General features: G+C 43.6%; 1 protein-coding gene across 7 annotated transcripts in view; it reads left to right on the forward strand.

Annotated features, from left to right (window-relative positions):
- The first annotated feature begins 42 nt into the window (after positions 1–42).
- Positions 43–17,686, forward strand: part of FAM149B1 (family with sequence similarity 149 member B1) — a 39,826-nt gene continuing 22,182 nt past the window's right edge. For 2 of the 7 annotated variants that reach the window (XM_058671061.1, XM_058671066.1), the window contains exons 1-5: positions 45–263; positions 7,078–7,182; positions 8,019–8,148; positions 13,299–13,441; positions 14,573–14,689. In XM_058671061.1, the coding sequence (XP_058527044.1) occupies positions 220–263; positions 7,078–7,182; positions 8,019–8,148; positions 13,299–13,441; positions 14,573–14,689 (539 nt within the window). In that variant the 5' untranslated portion in view covers positions 45–219. The other 5 variants (XM_004583474.2, XM_058671062.1, XM_058671063.1 and 2 more) reach the window with 5 other exon arrangements.

A 17,686-nucleotide genomic window follows, 5' to 3' on the forward strand; every position in this document is an offset into this window, starting at 1 on the left:
GGTACTACGTCACTTCCGCTCGCTCCCGGGGCTTCTGGGAGGCCCGCGGACTGAGGAGGAAGGGGATCCTGGAGGGGGAGGTGGCCGTCCGGAATCTAGGCGACGGGGCGAGACGGGGTCGGTAGGTGGCGGGAGGGGGCCGGGCCGGAGCCGGCGGGAGGGCCAGGCCCGGAGGCCCCCCCCCTGGCGTGCCCGCCCCGGCCGCGGCTGAGGAGGAGGATGTCCAGATACACTCGGAAGGCCGTGCCACAGAGCTTGGAGCTGTGAGTGCACTGCTCAGCCACCCCAGCCGGGGCCGGGGGAGGCTGAGGCGGACCGCGGGCGCTTCGGGGTCCCTTCCTGGCCAGGCCCGCGCTCCTTTCCTTTTCCGAGGCTTGTGGGAGAAAATTCTCTTTGGAATTCGCTTCTGCCTCCTTCTCCAGCTGGAGGGCTGGCCGCCTGCGGTTGGGCTCATGGACTGGAAAGCCAGGATGAGGGGAGTGAGTTTCCGAGGGCGGTAGGTAGTCTCCGCGGTGCTTTAGGCTCCTCGGTCGGTGGCCCCGGGCAGCTCAAAAGTCATTATTGATAGCTGAGTGCTACAATAAAGTTAAATGCATTTGGTGCCAGGCACCGTGCAGAAGCTGTCTGCGTGCGTTAGTTCACTCAATCCTGCCCACGAAGATGCTAGCTGGGGGTGCCATTAGGGTGCACATTCTTCAGAGAAAGATCCCAGAGGTCCAAGGTCGGAGCCTGCCAGGGACAACACCTGCTGGAGCCCGGGGTCCGAACCGGGACGTGTGCACCCCACCGCTGCAGCCAGGAGCTTGCCAGACTTGAGGAAGCCAGTGTTTGTGGCCTGCAGACCCAGGCCTCCCACTAGCGAAGGGTAGCAAGTAATCAGTGTCTTAGATCCATTCATGCTTTCCCTTTGAAAAAGAAGCACCACTTTTTGATCCATATAATGTTGGGGTGAAATAGGCAACGGTTATATTCTGCTTTTCAGGAAATATTATATCAGAAAAGCTATACGCACTGTAATATATATATAACCCAACAGTTTATATTTTTTTAACCCCAAATCCCATTTTCCCCCTTTACTGAGTTACATAGTTATGTTTTAAAAAATTTTTATTTCTATTGAAAAGGCAGATTTACACAGAAGGAAAGATCTTCTGTCCACTGGTTCATTCACCAACGGCCTCAATGGCCAGAACTGAGCCAATGTGAAGCCAGGAGTTTCTTCCAGGTCTTCCATGCGGGTGCAGGGTCCCAAGGCTTTGGGCCGTCCTCTACTGCTTTCCTAATCCACAAGCAGGGAGCTGGATGGGAAGTGCAGCGGCTGGGATACGAACCAGCACCATATGGGATCCTGGTGCATGCAAGGCGAGGACTTTAGACACTAGGCTACTGTGCTGGACTCTGACCTATTTAATTTTATCCACCATACTTTATTTTTTTTAAGGAATTTATTTGTTTGAAAGGCAGAATGTTAGAGATTTACCCACTGGTTCACAACCCAAATGCCCTCAGTGCCAGGGCTGGACCAAGCCGCCGCCAGGAGCTAGGGCTTCATTGGCAGTCCACGGGTGGGCCATCCTCTGCGGCTTCCCGGATACGTTAGTGGGAAGCTGGATGGGAAGCAAGGGTGGGACTTCATGCTGGACGCCGTGGGGTGGGATGTGGCCATCCGGAGCCACGGGATGTCGCGGCCTCCTTACATTTCTCACACAGTAACAGGATGGGGTTGTAATGAGCAAAACGCTGCACTTCTGGCTGGGCTCTTCTAACCAGCTAGCTTCCAGGCAGAGTCCTTAAAGCTGAGCATTCATTTCTGCCCTGTGAGAGCAGGATCCTGAAATGAATGGATCCCACTTGACACCTGGTGGGCCGCAGGAAATGGAGGTTTTATTTCCTCGCCCCTTCCTACCTTTACTTGCAACAGTAGATGTGTAATAGATGAATAAAAAAAACAAATATGAAGTCTCCTTGCCTTTCAGAAGCCTGTTGTCAAGGAATACGATTTCTATGCCACATGAATGCAGGAAAAAGAAAAAACTCCTTTTATATTTAATTTCCGCCGATTGGACAGTACAAAATCAAGAATGGAAACAAAACAATAGGTCAGAATTGTTGACCCAGTCGAGTTCCACGGTCTTGAGTGCTGATTCATACTCGATAGATAACAGTCCCAAAAGGATTCTCTAGCTGGAGTCACGATGAAGTAAACAATGAGGATAAAATGTACACAAATGGAGTAAATTGGGGCCGCATGTGGTATAGTTGATTCAGTCTCTGACTGCAATACTGGCCTCCTGGGCAACCGGTTTGAGTCTAACCTTCTCGACTTCTTACCCAACTCCGTACAACTGAGGCTGGGAAAGCAGAAGATGCCCCAAGTGTTTGGGCCCCTGCACCCATGTGGGAGACACAGAAGAAGCTCCTGGCTTTAGCCTGGCCCAACCTTGGCCATTGTGGCCATTTGGGGAGTGAACCAGCAGATGGAACATCAACGTCTCTCTGTAACCCTGCCTTTCAAATAAGTACAGAATAAGTCTTTTCAAAAAATTAAGTGAATTAGAAGCAGTTCTTATTTTAGCTATTATGATCTATTTTGAAACAGTGACTTTAGTTTTCTCACATTATAAAACTTAGAGAAGATTTTTCAACTGCTTAACATTTTTTAATAAAGTTTCAAACATGAATAGAAAATAATCAGTTATCACTCCCCCACATACGGATTTATCGATGTTTTAATACATCTGATTCATCTGTCTTTACCCTTTTTATGGAAGCCTCTGTAAAGTAAGGAAAATAAAATCTTAAAGACTTCATTTTATGCCTGTATATATCAGCATGCCTATCCAAAAATTAATATTTTTTTTAAGATTTATTTATTTTCATTACAAAGTCAGATATACAGAGAGGAGGAGAGACAGAGAGGAAGATCTTCCGTCCGATGATTCACTCCCCAAGTGAGCCGCAACGGCTAGTGCTGAGCCAATCCAAAGCCGGGAACCTGGAACCTCTTCCGGGTCTCCCACGTGGGTGCAGAGTCCCAAAGCTTTGGGGGCCGTCCTTGACTGCTTTCCCAGGCCACAAGCAGGGAGCTGGATGGGAAGTGGGGCTGCTGGGATTAGAACCAGCGGCCATATGGGATCCCGGCGCATTCAAGCCTGGGACCCTAGCTGCCAGGCCCTAAAAATTAATGATATTTTCTTATGTAATCACAATGCTACCATCAAATAGTATCTCATATTATTATCTCATTGTCACTTCATATGTAACTGTCACTTCAGTACGTAATTGTCATTTCATGTTAGATTTCATAGCTGAAATCCAGATTTTGATCCCTGTATTTTCTTGGAGACAAGATGCTGGTTGTAGGAACAATGAATGAGAGGGCTCCCCACCAATCCATTTCTGCCTTGAGAGAAATCATCACAGCCCTGCCACCTGTGCCTTTAGCATTATTTACAGAAATGGAACCAAAATCTCACTAGTCATTTCCTCTGAAAAGCCCGGGAGCCAAACTACTTGCATTCGAATCTGATTCCATCACTTTGCAGGATACTTGATCTCTGTACTTCAGTTTTCTTTCCTGTGAGACAAGAATAGTAAGAGATTTGTACTTCGTACTTGCCATATTAAAGACGCCAGGCATGGGTCAATGCTATGTAACAGCAACCTAATCCTCCACCTGTGGTGCCAGCATCCCATATCAATGCTGGTTTGAGTTTCGGCCGTTCCACTTCCAATCCAGCTCCCTGCTTATCGTCTGGAAAAGCAGCAGCAAATGGTTCTAGTCCTTGGGCCTCTTCACCGGCATGGGAGCTTGAAAAGAAACTCCTAGCTCACTGTTTTGCACGAGCCCATTGTCGTTGTGGCCATTTGGGGAGTGAAGGAACAGATGGAAGATCTGTCTCTCCTCTCTTTCTGTAACTCTGCCTCTCGGACAAATAAGTACATCATTTAAAACGAGACTCCAGAGAGATCTTTTGTAAAGAAATTTTTATAACTTTGTTTACCAATCATGTTGCCTACATTTGAATACAGAAATCTGTGAGGAAGAAAAATCTCTAATTGATTATGACCAGAAAATATAATAATTGATCCCCTAGGATATTTCAGTATACATGTTGAACTTTTTAATTGATCTATTTACTTGAAAGGCAGACGGGGCTCTTCTATCTGCTGGCTGTGTCCCCAGAAACCCAGGTAGATGGGTGGGCCAGGTCTGAGGCTGTAGACAGGAACTGTCCCTGTCTCCCTCCTGGGTGACAAGGACCATGCTGCTTGAGATAGCCCAGGATGCATATTAACAGAAAGTTGGACTAGAAACAGAGTTGGGACTCTGACCTGGGCCACAGGCTTCCTAACTGGTGTGCCAGAGGCCTGCCTCTCCTGAACTCTTTACAGCAGCCATTGGACAATAGGAATGTCATGTAAGCCACAGAGAATTTAAAATTCAGGTGGTGTTGGGCCCGGCGGCATGGCCTAGCAGCTAAAGTCCTCACCTTGAATGCACCAGGGATCCCATATGGCCGCCGATTCTAATCCCGGCAGCTCCACTTCCCATCCAGCTCCCTGCTTGTGGCCTGGGAAAGCAGTCGAGGACGGTCCAAAGCCTTGGGACTCTGCACCCACGTGGGAGACCCGGAAGAGGTTCCAGGTTTCCGGCTTTGGATCGGCGCGCATCGGCCCGTTGCGGCTCACTTGGGGAGTGAATCATTGGACGGAAGATCTTCCTGTCTCTCCTCCTCTCTGTATATCTGACTTTGTAATGAAAATAAAATAAATCTTTTTAAAAAAATAAAATTCAGGTGGTGACATGAAAATAAAAACAGGTAAATAACAATTGCCTTCTTACTTTGAAATAATTATAGAAACACAGGAAGTTGAAAAGATGTTACATAGAGGTCCATGAGTCTCCTGGCTTCCCCTCAGGATGACCTCTTAGGTAACCAGTGTGATTTCAAAGTCAAGACTAACACTGATTCAATACTGTAGACATTATCCATCCACTCCTGCATGTATGCATATCTTCACAGTCCTGTGCAGTCTAGTCCCACTCTCCGATGGCTGTTAGAATCCACATACAGCTGTTTTTATTTGCACAGAGGAACCTCCTTGAGTACTGTTTATGACCACTTTCACTCCTGTCTATCCTGGCAACCACTAATCTGTTCCCCTTTTGTCATGAGTGAATAGTATACAATTGGAATCATGTGAGGGTACTTCAAAAAGCTTCATGAACACACGGATTTAAAACAGGGAGATGCATTGGGCCTAGCAGCCAAGATGCCAATTAAAGAGTGTATACCATAATGGAGTGCCAGGATTGACACCTACCTCCAGCTCCTCGCTCCATCTTCCTGCTCACGCAGACCATGGGAAACAGGTGTCTCTGTCACCCACATAGGAGACCTGGATTGTGTTTCTGGCTCTCAGCTCCAAGCTCCAGGCTCCAGCCTATCCCCTGCAGGCACAGGCATTCAGAGAGTTTAATAGCAGGTGGAAGGTATCTCTGTCTTCTTTTCAAATGAATATTTTTTATAAAATTAAGTTATCTTGATGCAAATAAGATTTCTGAAATCCATGCTTAATATATATTTTCCATGAACTTTTTGAAGACACTCCTCCCACCCCACACCCACACAGCGTATGTAACATTTTACAACTAGTCTCACTTTTTATTAAGCAGAATGCCCTGGAGATCATGCAGGTTACTGCAACTATGAGTAGTTCATGTCATTTTGATGCTGAATAATATTCCATTATATGGCTAAAGAGAATTTGTTTTCATGTTGTATTTTTTCCAGTTGTTTTCAGTTATGATAAAGTTGTGGTAAACATTTGTATTCAGATTTTTTGTTGAAAACTTAAGTGTTCATTCTCTAAGGCTCAAATGTCCAGGAGTGCAGTCACTAGGTATTTTGATAAATAAACATGTTTCAGTTTCTAAGGACTGTGAAACTGCTGTAGAGTGGCTGTACTATATTTTCACCAGCAACATGAGACATTTGGTTTTTATACATCCTTATCTGCATATGATGTTACCACTCTTTAATTTTAGCTGTTCTGATGGCCTTGGGGTAATAGCCTAATCCTTTCAATATTCAGTGAAATTATTATCTTTTCTTTTAAGATTTATTGTATTTATTTGAAATGCAGAGAGACAGAGAGAGAGGTCTTCCATCTGCTAATTCATTCCCCATAAGGCCACAACAGCTGGGGCTGGGCTGGCCAAAACCAGGGGCTTCTTTTAGGTCTCCCATCTGGATGCAGGGGCCCAAGGACTTGAGCCATCCTCTGCTGCTCTCCCAGGCACATGAGCAAGGAGGTGGATGAAAAGGGAAGTAACCGTGACATATGGTGCTGCAGATAACAGCTTAACCTGTCATAGTGCTGGCCCACAGTGAAATTAATTTTTTTAAAGATTTTTTTTTATTGAAAGGCAGATACACAGAGAGGAGGAGAGACAGAGGAAGATCTTCCATCCGATGAGTCACTCCCCAAGTGAGCCGCAGTGGCTGGAGCTGAGCCAATCCAAAGCCAGGAGCCAGGATCCTACATACATTTTCTTCTGTACTGAGACTTCAGAAGCACAACTGAGGGCCCGGTGCCGTGGCCTAGTGGCTAAAGTCCCCATCTTGAATGTGCCGGGATCCCATATGGGCACTGATTCTAATCCCGGCAGCTCCACTTCCCATCCAGCTCCCTGCTTGTGGCCTGGGAAAGCAGTCGAGGACGGCCCAAAGCCTTGGGACCCTGCACCCACGTGGGAGACCTGGAGGAAGTTCCTGGCTCCTGGCTTCAGATCAGCGCAGTACCGCCTGTTGCGCTCACTTGGGAGTGAATCATTGGACAGAAGATCTGTCTCTCCTCTCTGTATATCTGACTTTGTAATGAAAATAAAATAAATCTTTTTTAAAAAAAGAAACACAGTTGATTCTAATGAGGCACACTGTAACTACTGGTGGCTACCATTCAGGAAAGCGCAGTCACAGAGCAGCCAAAAGTAGGTGGCTCACCTGTAGATCTCATTCCTGCAAGCTGCTTTTTTCCTTATAGGATATACCTTTGTCTTATCGTTTGCAGGAAAAGAATAACAAAACACGCTGTAAATCATCACCCCCTTCCAGAGCAGCTGGATGACATCATCCCTACCAATGGCAGCCATGAGAAAGACACCAGTTCTCAAAGGTAATGATACAAAGTAGACTTCTGTTGGCTTATTCCACTGGCTGATGGCAATGGTTGTTTCTGTTATTGAACCTGGCTAATGAAACAAGCCAAGAACTCTTGTCATCTGTACTTGGTACCATTGAGGTTTCATTCTGGAACAGGTTGTTGCTTAATGGCAACAGCTGACTATTGTACTACCTTGAAGAAGTAGTATAATGAAGTTTTGTAAGCACAGGGACTCAGGGGGAGCCTACATTTAATTTTTAGTCCTCATCCTGATCCTTATTAGCCAAGTATGATTGGACAAGTGACTTATCTGTGTGAAGGTAAGGTAAACCACACAAAGTATGCAGAACTTGGCACACTGTTCGGTATACTGAAAACACTAAATAAACATGAGACCATAAGTTTAAAGAAGGTTCTGAGAGGCAATTTATTATTGAAAAAAAAAATTCAAAGTCATGAAGCCTAGTTTTAAAACCAAGAACTAGCTTCAGATTCTTTAGTTTTTAAAATAGGATTGAGTTCTGTGGCACCAGGTTGTCACTAGGATAAAATGAAGTTATCTGTTTTAAAAAAAAAGATATTAAAGTGCCACACAAGTACAGATACTACTGTTAGCGTTTCTGAAATGTCTTTCACAGTAAAGAGTAAAAGTGGAATATTAGAGTAGTTTTGTAAAGTGTGACTAGAACTATTTGAAATGGCTTTTTAGTGATGTTTGAATTTCCAGCAATGCATTTATTTTGCCTCTGTGGCATGCCCGTTCCATGATAAGGTTCTGAGAAGTTATATATAAACTGGAGAAATGTGAGAGTTTTTCTCTTTTCTCTCTTCACAAATTGTGCATGTAGTGAATCTGACTTCACACAAGAATCACCTTCTACATCATCTGACACTGGGAATTCCACGTCTGCTTTTCCAAGTTACACAGGCACAGGGATCTCTACTGAAGGCAGCTCGGACTTCTCCTGGGGATTTGGTGTGAGTTGTGTGTTAGCCCTCTGATGGAGTATTTCGGAAACTTCTCTGGGAGTTAGTATTTGTTGGTATATTTCATTCCTTCACTGTCCTGCATTATTTCTTTACATTGTAGTACATAGATTATCCACATTTTAAGTCCTAACACTAAGAATATTTATCCAAAATGTTATTCATTTGTTATTAATCAAGTGATGAGATAATGAGTGATTTTTATTTATTTTTGGCTAAATCCCATTAAAAATGTAATTTTTTTAAAAGGCCAATAATCTTGAAATTCAAAAGACAGATTTTACATATAATTCTATCACCTTGATGTAATAGATATTTTTATTTCTGTCTTCTTTCAATATACATTTAGCTTTGCTAGTTATATTCATGATATACCTAAATATTATACTCTTATTTTGCAAGCACTTTCCACAGTACTGAATTTATAAATATTATTATTAGCAGCTTGATTTCTTTACAAAAAGCCTGCTAATTATTAGACTATAATTACCATAAATTATTTCCCAGTCATTATATGTATATGGTTCCTTAAATGATTGTAGGATATATGTGCATAATGTCCTGTGACCTGTTTTTTCCATTTGCCATTATCTCATGTGGGCATTTTCTTTACTACTTCATATCTGTCAGAATAGCATTGTAGTTATACTGCTCAGTTATGGAGCCCGGTAGTAAAATGTAGTTGCAGTTTTGCTATATCTGATAACTGAGGTTTTAGTTTGTTTTTTTAATTCACTCAACAAATATTTACTGAACATATTTGTTGCTACTGTACTTTAGCCATGGGAGAGTGAAGTGAGATTTACATGATTCAGTAGACTAATGAGGGAAGTTGATAAATGCAAATAAATGCAAAAAAAGATAAGGAATATCACCGGGTGCTGTGCACTGTAAAGGGGATTCACTTAAAATAGGTTTGTGCAGTAAGAGAGCTCTGGGACTTCAGAACTGGAGAGAGAACCATCTGAAGTGAAGAAAAGCTTTAAGCCAGGTAACCAGCAGCTTGTGCAAAACACATAGAATAGAGCTTTGTATTTCCAAGGGAAATGTGTGGTGTGTGCTTGGAACTGCACAAAGCTCAGGGCGGCTGGGGGTGCTGAATCAGAAGAGGAAAGCAGAAATGAGCTCCAAGAGGTCAGGCAGCCTAGGAAAGAAGCTAAATGACAAGATCTAAGAGGCTGAGCAGCCTGCAGGAAAGAATCTAAAGCTGGGTCCTTTGGGTATTTATTGCATAACAGATATTTTGTACAAAAAAGTTTATTTATTTGAAAGACAGAGTTCCAGAGACACCTCCATCCTCTGGCTCACTTCCTAAGTGGCCCCAGTGGTTTGGGCTGGGCTGGGCTGGGCTGGGCCAGGAGCCAAGACCTTTACCTACAACTTCCAGGTGAGTGGCAGGGGCCCAAGCACCTGGTCCTTCCTCTGCTGTCTTTCTGAGTACACCAGCAGGGAGCTTAATTGGAATCAGAATAATCAGGACTTCAGCCAGTACCCATGTATAATACTGGCATTGCAAATGGCACTGACCTTCACGTAACAGATTATAAAAAAAACTCAAAATCATCTCACTTTTGAACCAACTTCTACACTAATCAAGATATTATTTTTTAGAAAACTGGAATGTTGGGGTCAGCATTGTGGTCTAGTGGGATAAGCCACGCCTGCAGTGGCAGTACCCCATACAGAACTGGTCCACATTCTGATTGGTCCACATCTAATTCTGCTCACTGCTAACACACCCAGGAAAGCAGGGGAAGATACCTAGAGGCCTTGGGTCCCTGTACCTATGTGAGAGACCTAGATGAACCTCCTGGCTCCTGGTTTCATCCTGGCCCACACCTAGCCATTGTAGCCATTTTGGGGAGAGAACTAGCAGATAGAAGATATTTCTCCATCTGTATCTGTATAATTCTGCCTTTCAAATAAATAAATGAACTTTTTTTGGAAAAACAAATGTTTTAATACCCTTTTCATAACTTTTGAACAGAATTTTTAACTTGGACTTTGTTTTCTAAGTTTTATGTATTTATTTATTTGAAACTAGACCTACAGAGAGGGGAGAAACAGAGACAGAGACACACAGAGAGAGAAGCAGAAGTCTGTAGTATTATGATGGCAAATGCTCTTCCCCAAAAGTACCAAAACAAACAAACAAATAAACAAAAAAGGATAAAATGGTCAAGAGCAGTGACTGAGGGCTCTGAAAACTGACCACAAGCATAACAGAGAACTTCAAAGAGTCTGTGGGGAAAAAAGGAATTAATGCAAAAACCCACTCTGAAATCAATGCATTGTTTTTTCATAATACAGATTTTCCATAATTTTTGAAGACTCTTGTACAACAACAACAAAAGAAGTAATTGTCCATGAAAATCCATAGTACTCTGCATACAGGACAGTGAGTCTGTTCTTCGAAGGTACAAGCCGTGTTGCTGGAGAGGGCTCAGCAGATCCGGATGGATGTTGGACACTTTGCCCTAGCCTGACATTTACAGTAGCAAACCTGGTAGAAAAATAATGGCCCAGAGAGCCTAAAGTTTCAGGCCTGGCTAAGACAAAGAGGAGACTGGCAGCTTATCCAGGAATTTATAAGTGATCTAGGAGGTAAGATGTTATGGAGACCTTGATAAGATCTCCGGAAAACATTCCTGGAAGGAGCCCAAGCTGTCTCCTCATGGCTGCCCATGAGTCAGAATGCAAGTATGGAAGTTAAAAGGCAGGCAGAGTTAAAAAGGACTCACTATGGAAAACAAAAAGGCTCAGTTCAGATTAATTCAACAATTAGAAACGTATAGACACCTAACAACTGAGCTGAAGCAAAGCTGATATGAAGCAAACAACTGACAAAGTGGAAAGGACAAACAGCATGGCAGTCACAGTTGGCCACTTCAGGACTGTGCTCTTGAGCATCAGTGAGAACACTGAACACTTGAACAACACCTTCAGCTAACTTAACCTTATATTCCACCCAGTTAGAGCAGCGTGTGCTTCAATGACACCTGAAACAATTCTCATACAACTAAAAGGATTTGAATTATGCAAAGCATATTCTCTAACCACACTGTGATTAAATTAGAAATCAACAACAGAAATGTAAGTTATCTTCAACTATTGGGTGGGTAAACAACACTCTTGCAAATGACTGTGACTAAGTGCCTGTGTCTCCTAACCCAGTGGCTGAGTTCCTTTCTGGGCTGGAGCTCCACCTCCCTGCTCATGTGGAACCTGGGAGACAGTGGTAATGGTCATGGGCCGAGTGCCTGCATCCCTGCCACCTTCATCGGGGCCTGGATTGGACTCCCAGCCCCTGACTCAGCCAGGCCCCGCCCTGGCCTTCGTATCCACTGGGAGAATGAACTGGCAGATGGGACCCGCTCTATCGATTCTCTGCCTCTAATAAATAAAAATAAATAACTGTAGATTGAAAATAAATCTACAAGGGAAATATAAAAATACTTTCAACTGAATTAAATAAGAACATTTATTAGAGCTGAATTAAAGGGAAAAACGAAACTTCTCAGAGGCAGCTAAAATAGTAATTAGAAGGAAATTAACAGCTTCAAATGGGCACAGAAAAAGAGGGTCTCAAATCAATAATACGTTTCCATCTTAGGAAACTAAAAGAGAACACACTAAATCCAAAGCAAAGAAAAGGAAAAAATAACCTATGTTAGAATGAGAATCAATGAAACAGAGTAACAGTAGAGAGCATCCACTAAGTCGAAAGTTGCTATTTGGGCCCTGCGTGACAGCCTAGTGGCTTAAGTCCTCGCCTTGAACGCCCCGGGATCCCATATGGGTACCAGTTCTAATCCCGGCTGCTCCACTTCCCATCCAACTCCCTGTCTGTGGCCTGGGAATGTGGTGGAGGACGGCCCAAAGCCTTGGGACACTGCACCCGCGTGGGAGACATGGAAGAAGCTCCTGGCTCCTGAGTTCAGACTGGCTCAGCTCCAGCCGTTGCGGTCACTTGGGGAGTGAATCATCGGATGGAAGATCTTCCTCTGTCTCTCCTCCTCTCTCTATATCTGCCTTTCCAATTAAAAAAAGAAAAAAAGTCGCTATTTAAAGTCAGTGAAAGTGGCAAGTCTTTACGTGGTTTGACGAAGAGTATAGATGACAACATGGGGAATCACAGAAGCTATATAACTGACCCTCTGGAGATCTAAGGAACTACAGTAAGCAACTTTATGCCAGAAAATTATATCTTAGGTATAATAAATTAAAAGCACAGATTATAAAACTGACTCAACTAGCAATTAAAAACCCAAGTCAATCTATACTAAGAAATTCAGATGGTAATCAAAAATCTTCCCACAAAGGCAAACATGTGGTGTAGTACTTGAGAAGAGCTTGGGTCACCTGACTCCCCCTTAGCAGCAGGTCAGAGGTTGAGGTCCATAGCCACCCTAGGGAGTACCAGGTGATAGCACCAGTGGTTGGGGGAGACGTGGATGGACTTCCCGGTTCCTGACTACAGCCTGGCCCAGTCCTAGCTTTGTGGACTTTTGGGGAGTGACGCAGCAGATGGAAGATCTGTTTTCTCTGCCTTCCAAGTAAATACGTTTAAAAGTTATTTCCATACACCAAAAACAAAACAAACAGCAACAACAAAAAACACCACTTAGGACAGATATGCTGGTAAATTCTATCCTATATATTGAAATAATTAAATCATTTTATTGACTGAAATATATCCTTGTGCTTTCCCTGTTGAATAAAAGATAATTTTTTAAAGATTTATTTATTTTTATTGAAAGGCAGATATACAGAGAGGTTGAGAGACAGAAAGGCTGATGGCTTCCACCTGATGGCTCACACCCCAAGTGGCCGCAACGGCTGGAGCTGAGCCAATCCAAAGCCAAGAGCCAGGAGCTCCTCTGGGTCTCCCATGCGGGTGCAGGGTCCCAAGGCTTTGGGCCATCCTCGACTGCTTTCCCAGGCCACAAGCAGGGAGCTGGATGGGAAGTAGGGCTGCCAGGATTAAACTGGTGCCCATATGGGATCCCGGCACGTGCAAGGCAAGGACTTTAACCTACGCTATCGCACCAGGCCCTAAAAGATAATTTCTTAAAATGTCCTTTCCTCGTTTAAATGCACACGTTCAGTGTGAGTGACTGACACTAGGTATTTTCTTACAGGAACTCGACCAAAATGCCACAGAGAAGGTCCAGGCGATGTTCACAGCCATCGACGAGCTCTTGTACGAGCAGAAGCTGAGTGTGCACACCAGGAGTCTACAGGAAGAGTGCCAACAGTGGGCAGCTAGCTTTCCTCACCTCAGGTATCATAGCTACAGCTGAGATGTTACAAGGGATCTTCAGAAAGTTCATGCAAAGCGCATATGCTGAAAATTATGCATGATTTCCAGCTTTTATGCACCAAAATGAACTTTTAATTCCATTTCCATGAGTTTTCAAAGTACTTTCATAATCATGGCTGATTTTAAAGTTTAAAAAGTGGATTTTCAGGCGCAACAGCTGGGTCTAATAATTGCTCAGACTTACGCTGTGACACTTGCATCCCATATTGGAGGGTCTGAGTTTCAGTCCAAGCTCTGTTCTCAGATCCAGCTTCATACTCCTGTGTGCCCTCCAAGGCAGCAGGTGAGAGTTCAAGTAGCTGGGTCCCCCACAACCATGTGGGCCATCTGCACTATGCCCCCAGCCCCCGGGTGCAGCCTGGCCCTGCCCTCCACCCCAGCTACAGTGGACATTTGGCAAGTGAACTGGCAGATGAGAGCTCGCTGTCTTTCTATCTCACTCTTAAATAAATTTTAAAAATTATAAAAAGTAGATTTGAAAAAATTAAAAAAGCTGTATTCTGAGATATTTGCCAGGTTAATTTCATGAGTGTATGTAAGGTCATGTGGTATAAAAGCTCAGCTGAGGGGTTCCTCCAGTTTTTCTCATTCCAACTTGTTATCCTAATCAAGTAAAACAGCTTGTGTACCACAGAGGATTGAGCATCTCGACTGTCTGGAGAGTCCTTGGGAACAGTGTTTGTTTCCACTGTTGTCTTTAAGTCAGTTCTCACAGGCCTGGGCAGCTCAGAAACTGCCTGAACATCACAAAGCTTGCTCTTCGTATGAGCATGACTCGTAGCTTCAGCTAATGTGCCTGGATCTCTGTCCTGTTTTGGTTGACCTGATGCGGATTATTACAGATGAAGGGCAAATTAAAACTGTTGGCTGAGTTTTCTTTTTTAACTCCTAAATCATGACTTTTATCTTTGCCATCTTCATTCTAGAGAGCTTTACCTGTAGCAAAGATGTCGATGCCCGTTTCCTCTCAAGACTCACTCTGAATCAGGATCAGACCAAGTGTGTTCTGCACTCCATGTAGGGCCTTTAGCTTTGCTCCCCAAGGACTCAGCTCACAGGGTCTGACTGTATGTGTGTTTCTTTACCCTGAAGGATCCTGGGTAGGCAGCTCATCACGCCAAGTGAAGAGGGCAGCCTGTACTCCAGATTCCCCTCCGTTACTTCAGCTTCACGCGAGGCATCCTTGCCTCAAGAAAGAGATTCGACTATGTAAGTGTTTTTCTGTACATTCTAATACACAAGCATGATATGCAATGTGCATACATTCAACAAGTATTATATATCTTACTTGATAATTAGTAAAACACAGCAAGTTCTGGAAGAACTTATTTATTTATTTAGTATATTTTATTTATTTATTAATTTATTTATTTAGTATATTAAAGTTGAGGTATGAGGGCCAGTGTTGTACTATAGTAGATGAAGCTTCTGCCTGAGGTGCTGTCCTTTCATATGGGCACCAGTTCAAGTCCCAACTGCTCCACTTCCCATCTAGCTTCCTGCTAATGTGCCTAGCAATGCAGCAAAAGATTGTCCAAGTATTTACCCTGCACCCGTGTGGGAGACCTGGAAGAAGCTCCTGGCTCTAGGCTTTGGCTTTGAATTGGCTCAACTTCATTTGTTGCAGCCATTTGGGGAATAAGCCAGTAAATGGAAGATATTTTTCTGTCTTTCTCTCCAAATCTGTGTTTCAAAACAAATAAATAAACAAACAAAAAAAACCCAAAAAACAATTTTTAGGCATGGGAAAATTTTTTTGGATAAAATTGAGCTGCATTTTTTTGTTCAAAAGTAAGCTTTTTCCTGGAATTAAGGATGTTCATGTTTTTCAGATATGTATAGATAGATATGTGGTTATATAGACGTGTACATACAGGTATGTGTGTGTGTATACACATGCACAATGTATATAGACACAATATGAACAGACACAATGGTTTATACAAATCTCGGGGTATGGGTGTTTATCACAGCACCTGTCTTCGAGTGCCTAGTTGAAGTCCCAGTTCCTGGGCTCCGTTACTCCTCTGCACCTGATCCAGCTTCCTGCTATGGCCCAAGTCCCTGAGGCCCTGCCATCCATGTGGGAATCTCATGTGGGCTCCAGGCGCCTGGCTTTGGCCTGGCCACAAGGTGTTGCAGCATTTGGGGAATCAACCAGAGGATAAAAGACATGGCTGCCTGTCTGTTTCTACCTCGGTTTTTCTCTTTGTGGTTTTTAATTAAGAGGAAAGTAGTAGGGATCTAAGAAAGGGATACGAATTTTTTTTTTAATTTAGAAAGTAATTTTGAAAACATGGAACAATAATTATGGCTTTACAGAAGATAAACTTCAAAACACTCTCCAAATGGCTGAATATTTTAAATATCTTTTTAAACTTGAAACAGTGGCAAAATATACCCAAATAGTATTATTTCAAAATCTATTCTTACACTTAAACCTATTTTAAAATATAATAGTATAATTGTAATTCTTTTAAAAATTGTCCACGGGGCCCGGTGGCATGGCCTAGCAGCTAAAGTCCTCGCCTTGAACGCCCCGGGATCCCATATGGGCGCCGGCTCTAATCCCGGCAGCTCCACTTCCCATCCAGCTCCCTGCTTGTGGCCTGGGAAAGCAGTTGAGGATGGCCCAATGCATTGGGACACTGCACCCGCGTGGGAGACCTGGAAGAGGTTCCTGGTTCCCGGCATTGGATCGGCGCGCATCGGCCCGTTGTGGCTCACTTGGGAGTGAATCATCGGACGGAAGATCTTCCTCTCTGTCTCTCCTCCTCTCTGTATATCTGACTTTGTAATGAAAAAATAAATCTTAAAAAAAAAAATGTCCCCGTATATTTTTTTAAGGCTGAAGTTTTTCTGAACTGATTTTTTCCAAGAGTTGGCTCTTATACTTCTGTTGTCTTTTGGGGTTTATGGTTATCTTACCAGATCACACAGTAAAACATTAAAACATTTCTGTCTGTAGCTAGTTACAGTTTGGGGATGTTTTATCAAGTGCTTTTTAGTCAGAGAATGGGATTTATTTGCTTTTTCAAAGTGATTTAAACTCAGGAATCTAGCTCTTTTTAAATGTAAACTTCAGTTTTTTTTTTTTAAACATTTATTTTTATTACAAAGTCAGATACACAGAGAGGAGGAGAGACAGAGAGGAAGATCTTCCGTCCAATGATTCACTCCCCAAGTGAGCTGCAACGGCCTTGAGCTGAGCCAATCAGAAGCCGGGAACCAGGAACCTCTTCCGGTTCTCCCATGCAGGTGCAGAGTCCCAAAGCTTTGGGCCGTCCTCAACTGCTTTCCCAGGCCACAAGCAGGGAGCTGGATGGGAAGTGGGGCTGCTGGGATTAGAACTGGCGCCCATATGGGATCCCGGGGCGTTCAAGGCGAGGACTTTAGCTGCTAGGCCACACCGCCGGGCCCTAAACTTCAGTTTTATCAGTTTTATCAGTGGGGAATATCCAGCCTGGAGGCAGTGTGAGACCTGCCAAATCATTTGGACTGGCTCTGCCAAGGCAATCACAGGAAGGACTTGAAGTTCAGTAATGAAATTCAGAGTTTCTGAGAGAGGGAGAGACACAAAGGTCTTCCATCTGCTGGTTCACTTCCTAAATAGCCCACAATGGCCGAGTGGAATCAAGCCAAAGCCAGGAGTTAGGAGCTGCATCCAGGTCCCCACGCAGGGAGGAGGGGAAGGGGAACACAGGATCACAGGCACTTGGGCCATCTTTCACTGTTCTTCCCAGGCCCTTAGCAGGCCGCTGGATCAGAAGTGGAACAGCCAGGACACAAACTGGCACCGATGTAGGATGCCTTACCCACTATATAGCAACCACACAGGCTACCTTTTCAGTGGATAATTTTGAATGGCCCTGTAGAAATAATTTGTTTATGTGTCAGTGCTTAATGGAAATGCCAACAAATGAAACCAATGAATTAAAACATGTTTATTTTAAGGCTTCTAATAGAAATCTCCAGAATGTTTCCTAGTAATATTTGCTCAACAGCCTCACTGAAAAATATTATTCTTTTCTCCTTTTAATAAAAGCAATCATGAAAAAGTACACAGATAATGCATACAAGGCTTAAATTGGTTGTATTTAATATTTGCTTGAACTGAGAGCCATTTGTAGAAACAGTGCTCAGATTTGACTGATTTTCCCTAGAGTGAACCTGCTTAAATGAATGAGTTTATCACACATTTATTGA

Source organism: Ochotona princeps, chromosome 13 (assembly GCF_030435755.1).
Source record: "Ochotona princeps isolate mOchPri1 chromosome 13, mOchPri1.hap1, whole genome shotgun sequence".
Classification (NCBI taxonomy): domain Eukaryota; kingdom Metazoa; phylum Chordata; class Mammalia; order Lagomorpha; family Ochotonidae; genus Ochotona; species Ochotona princeps.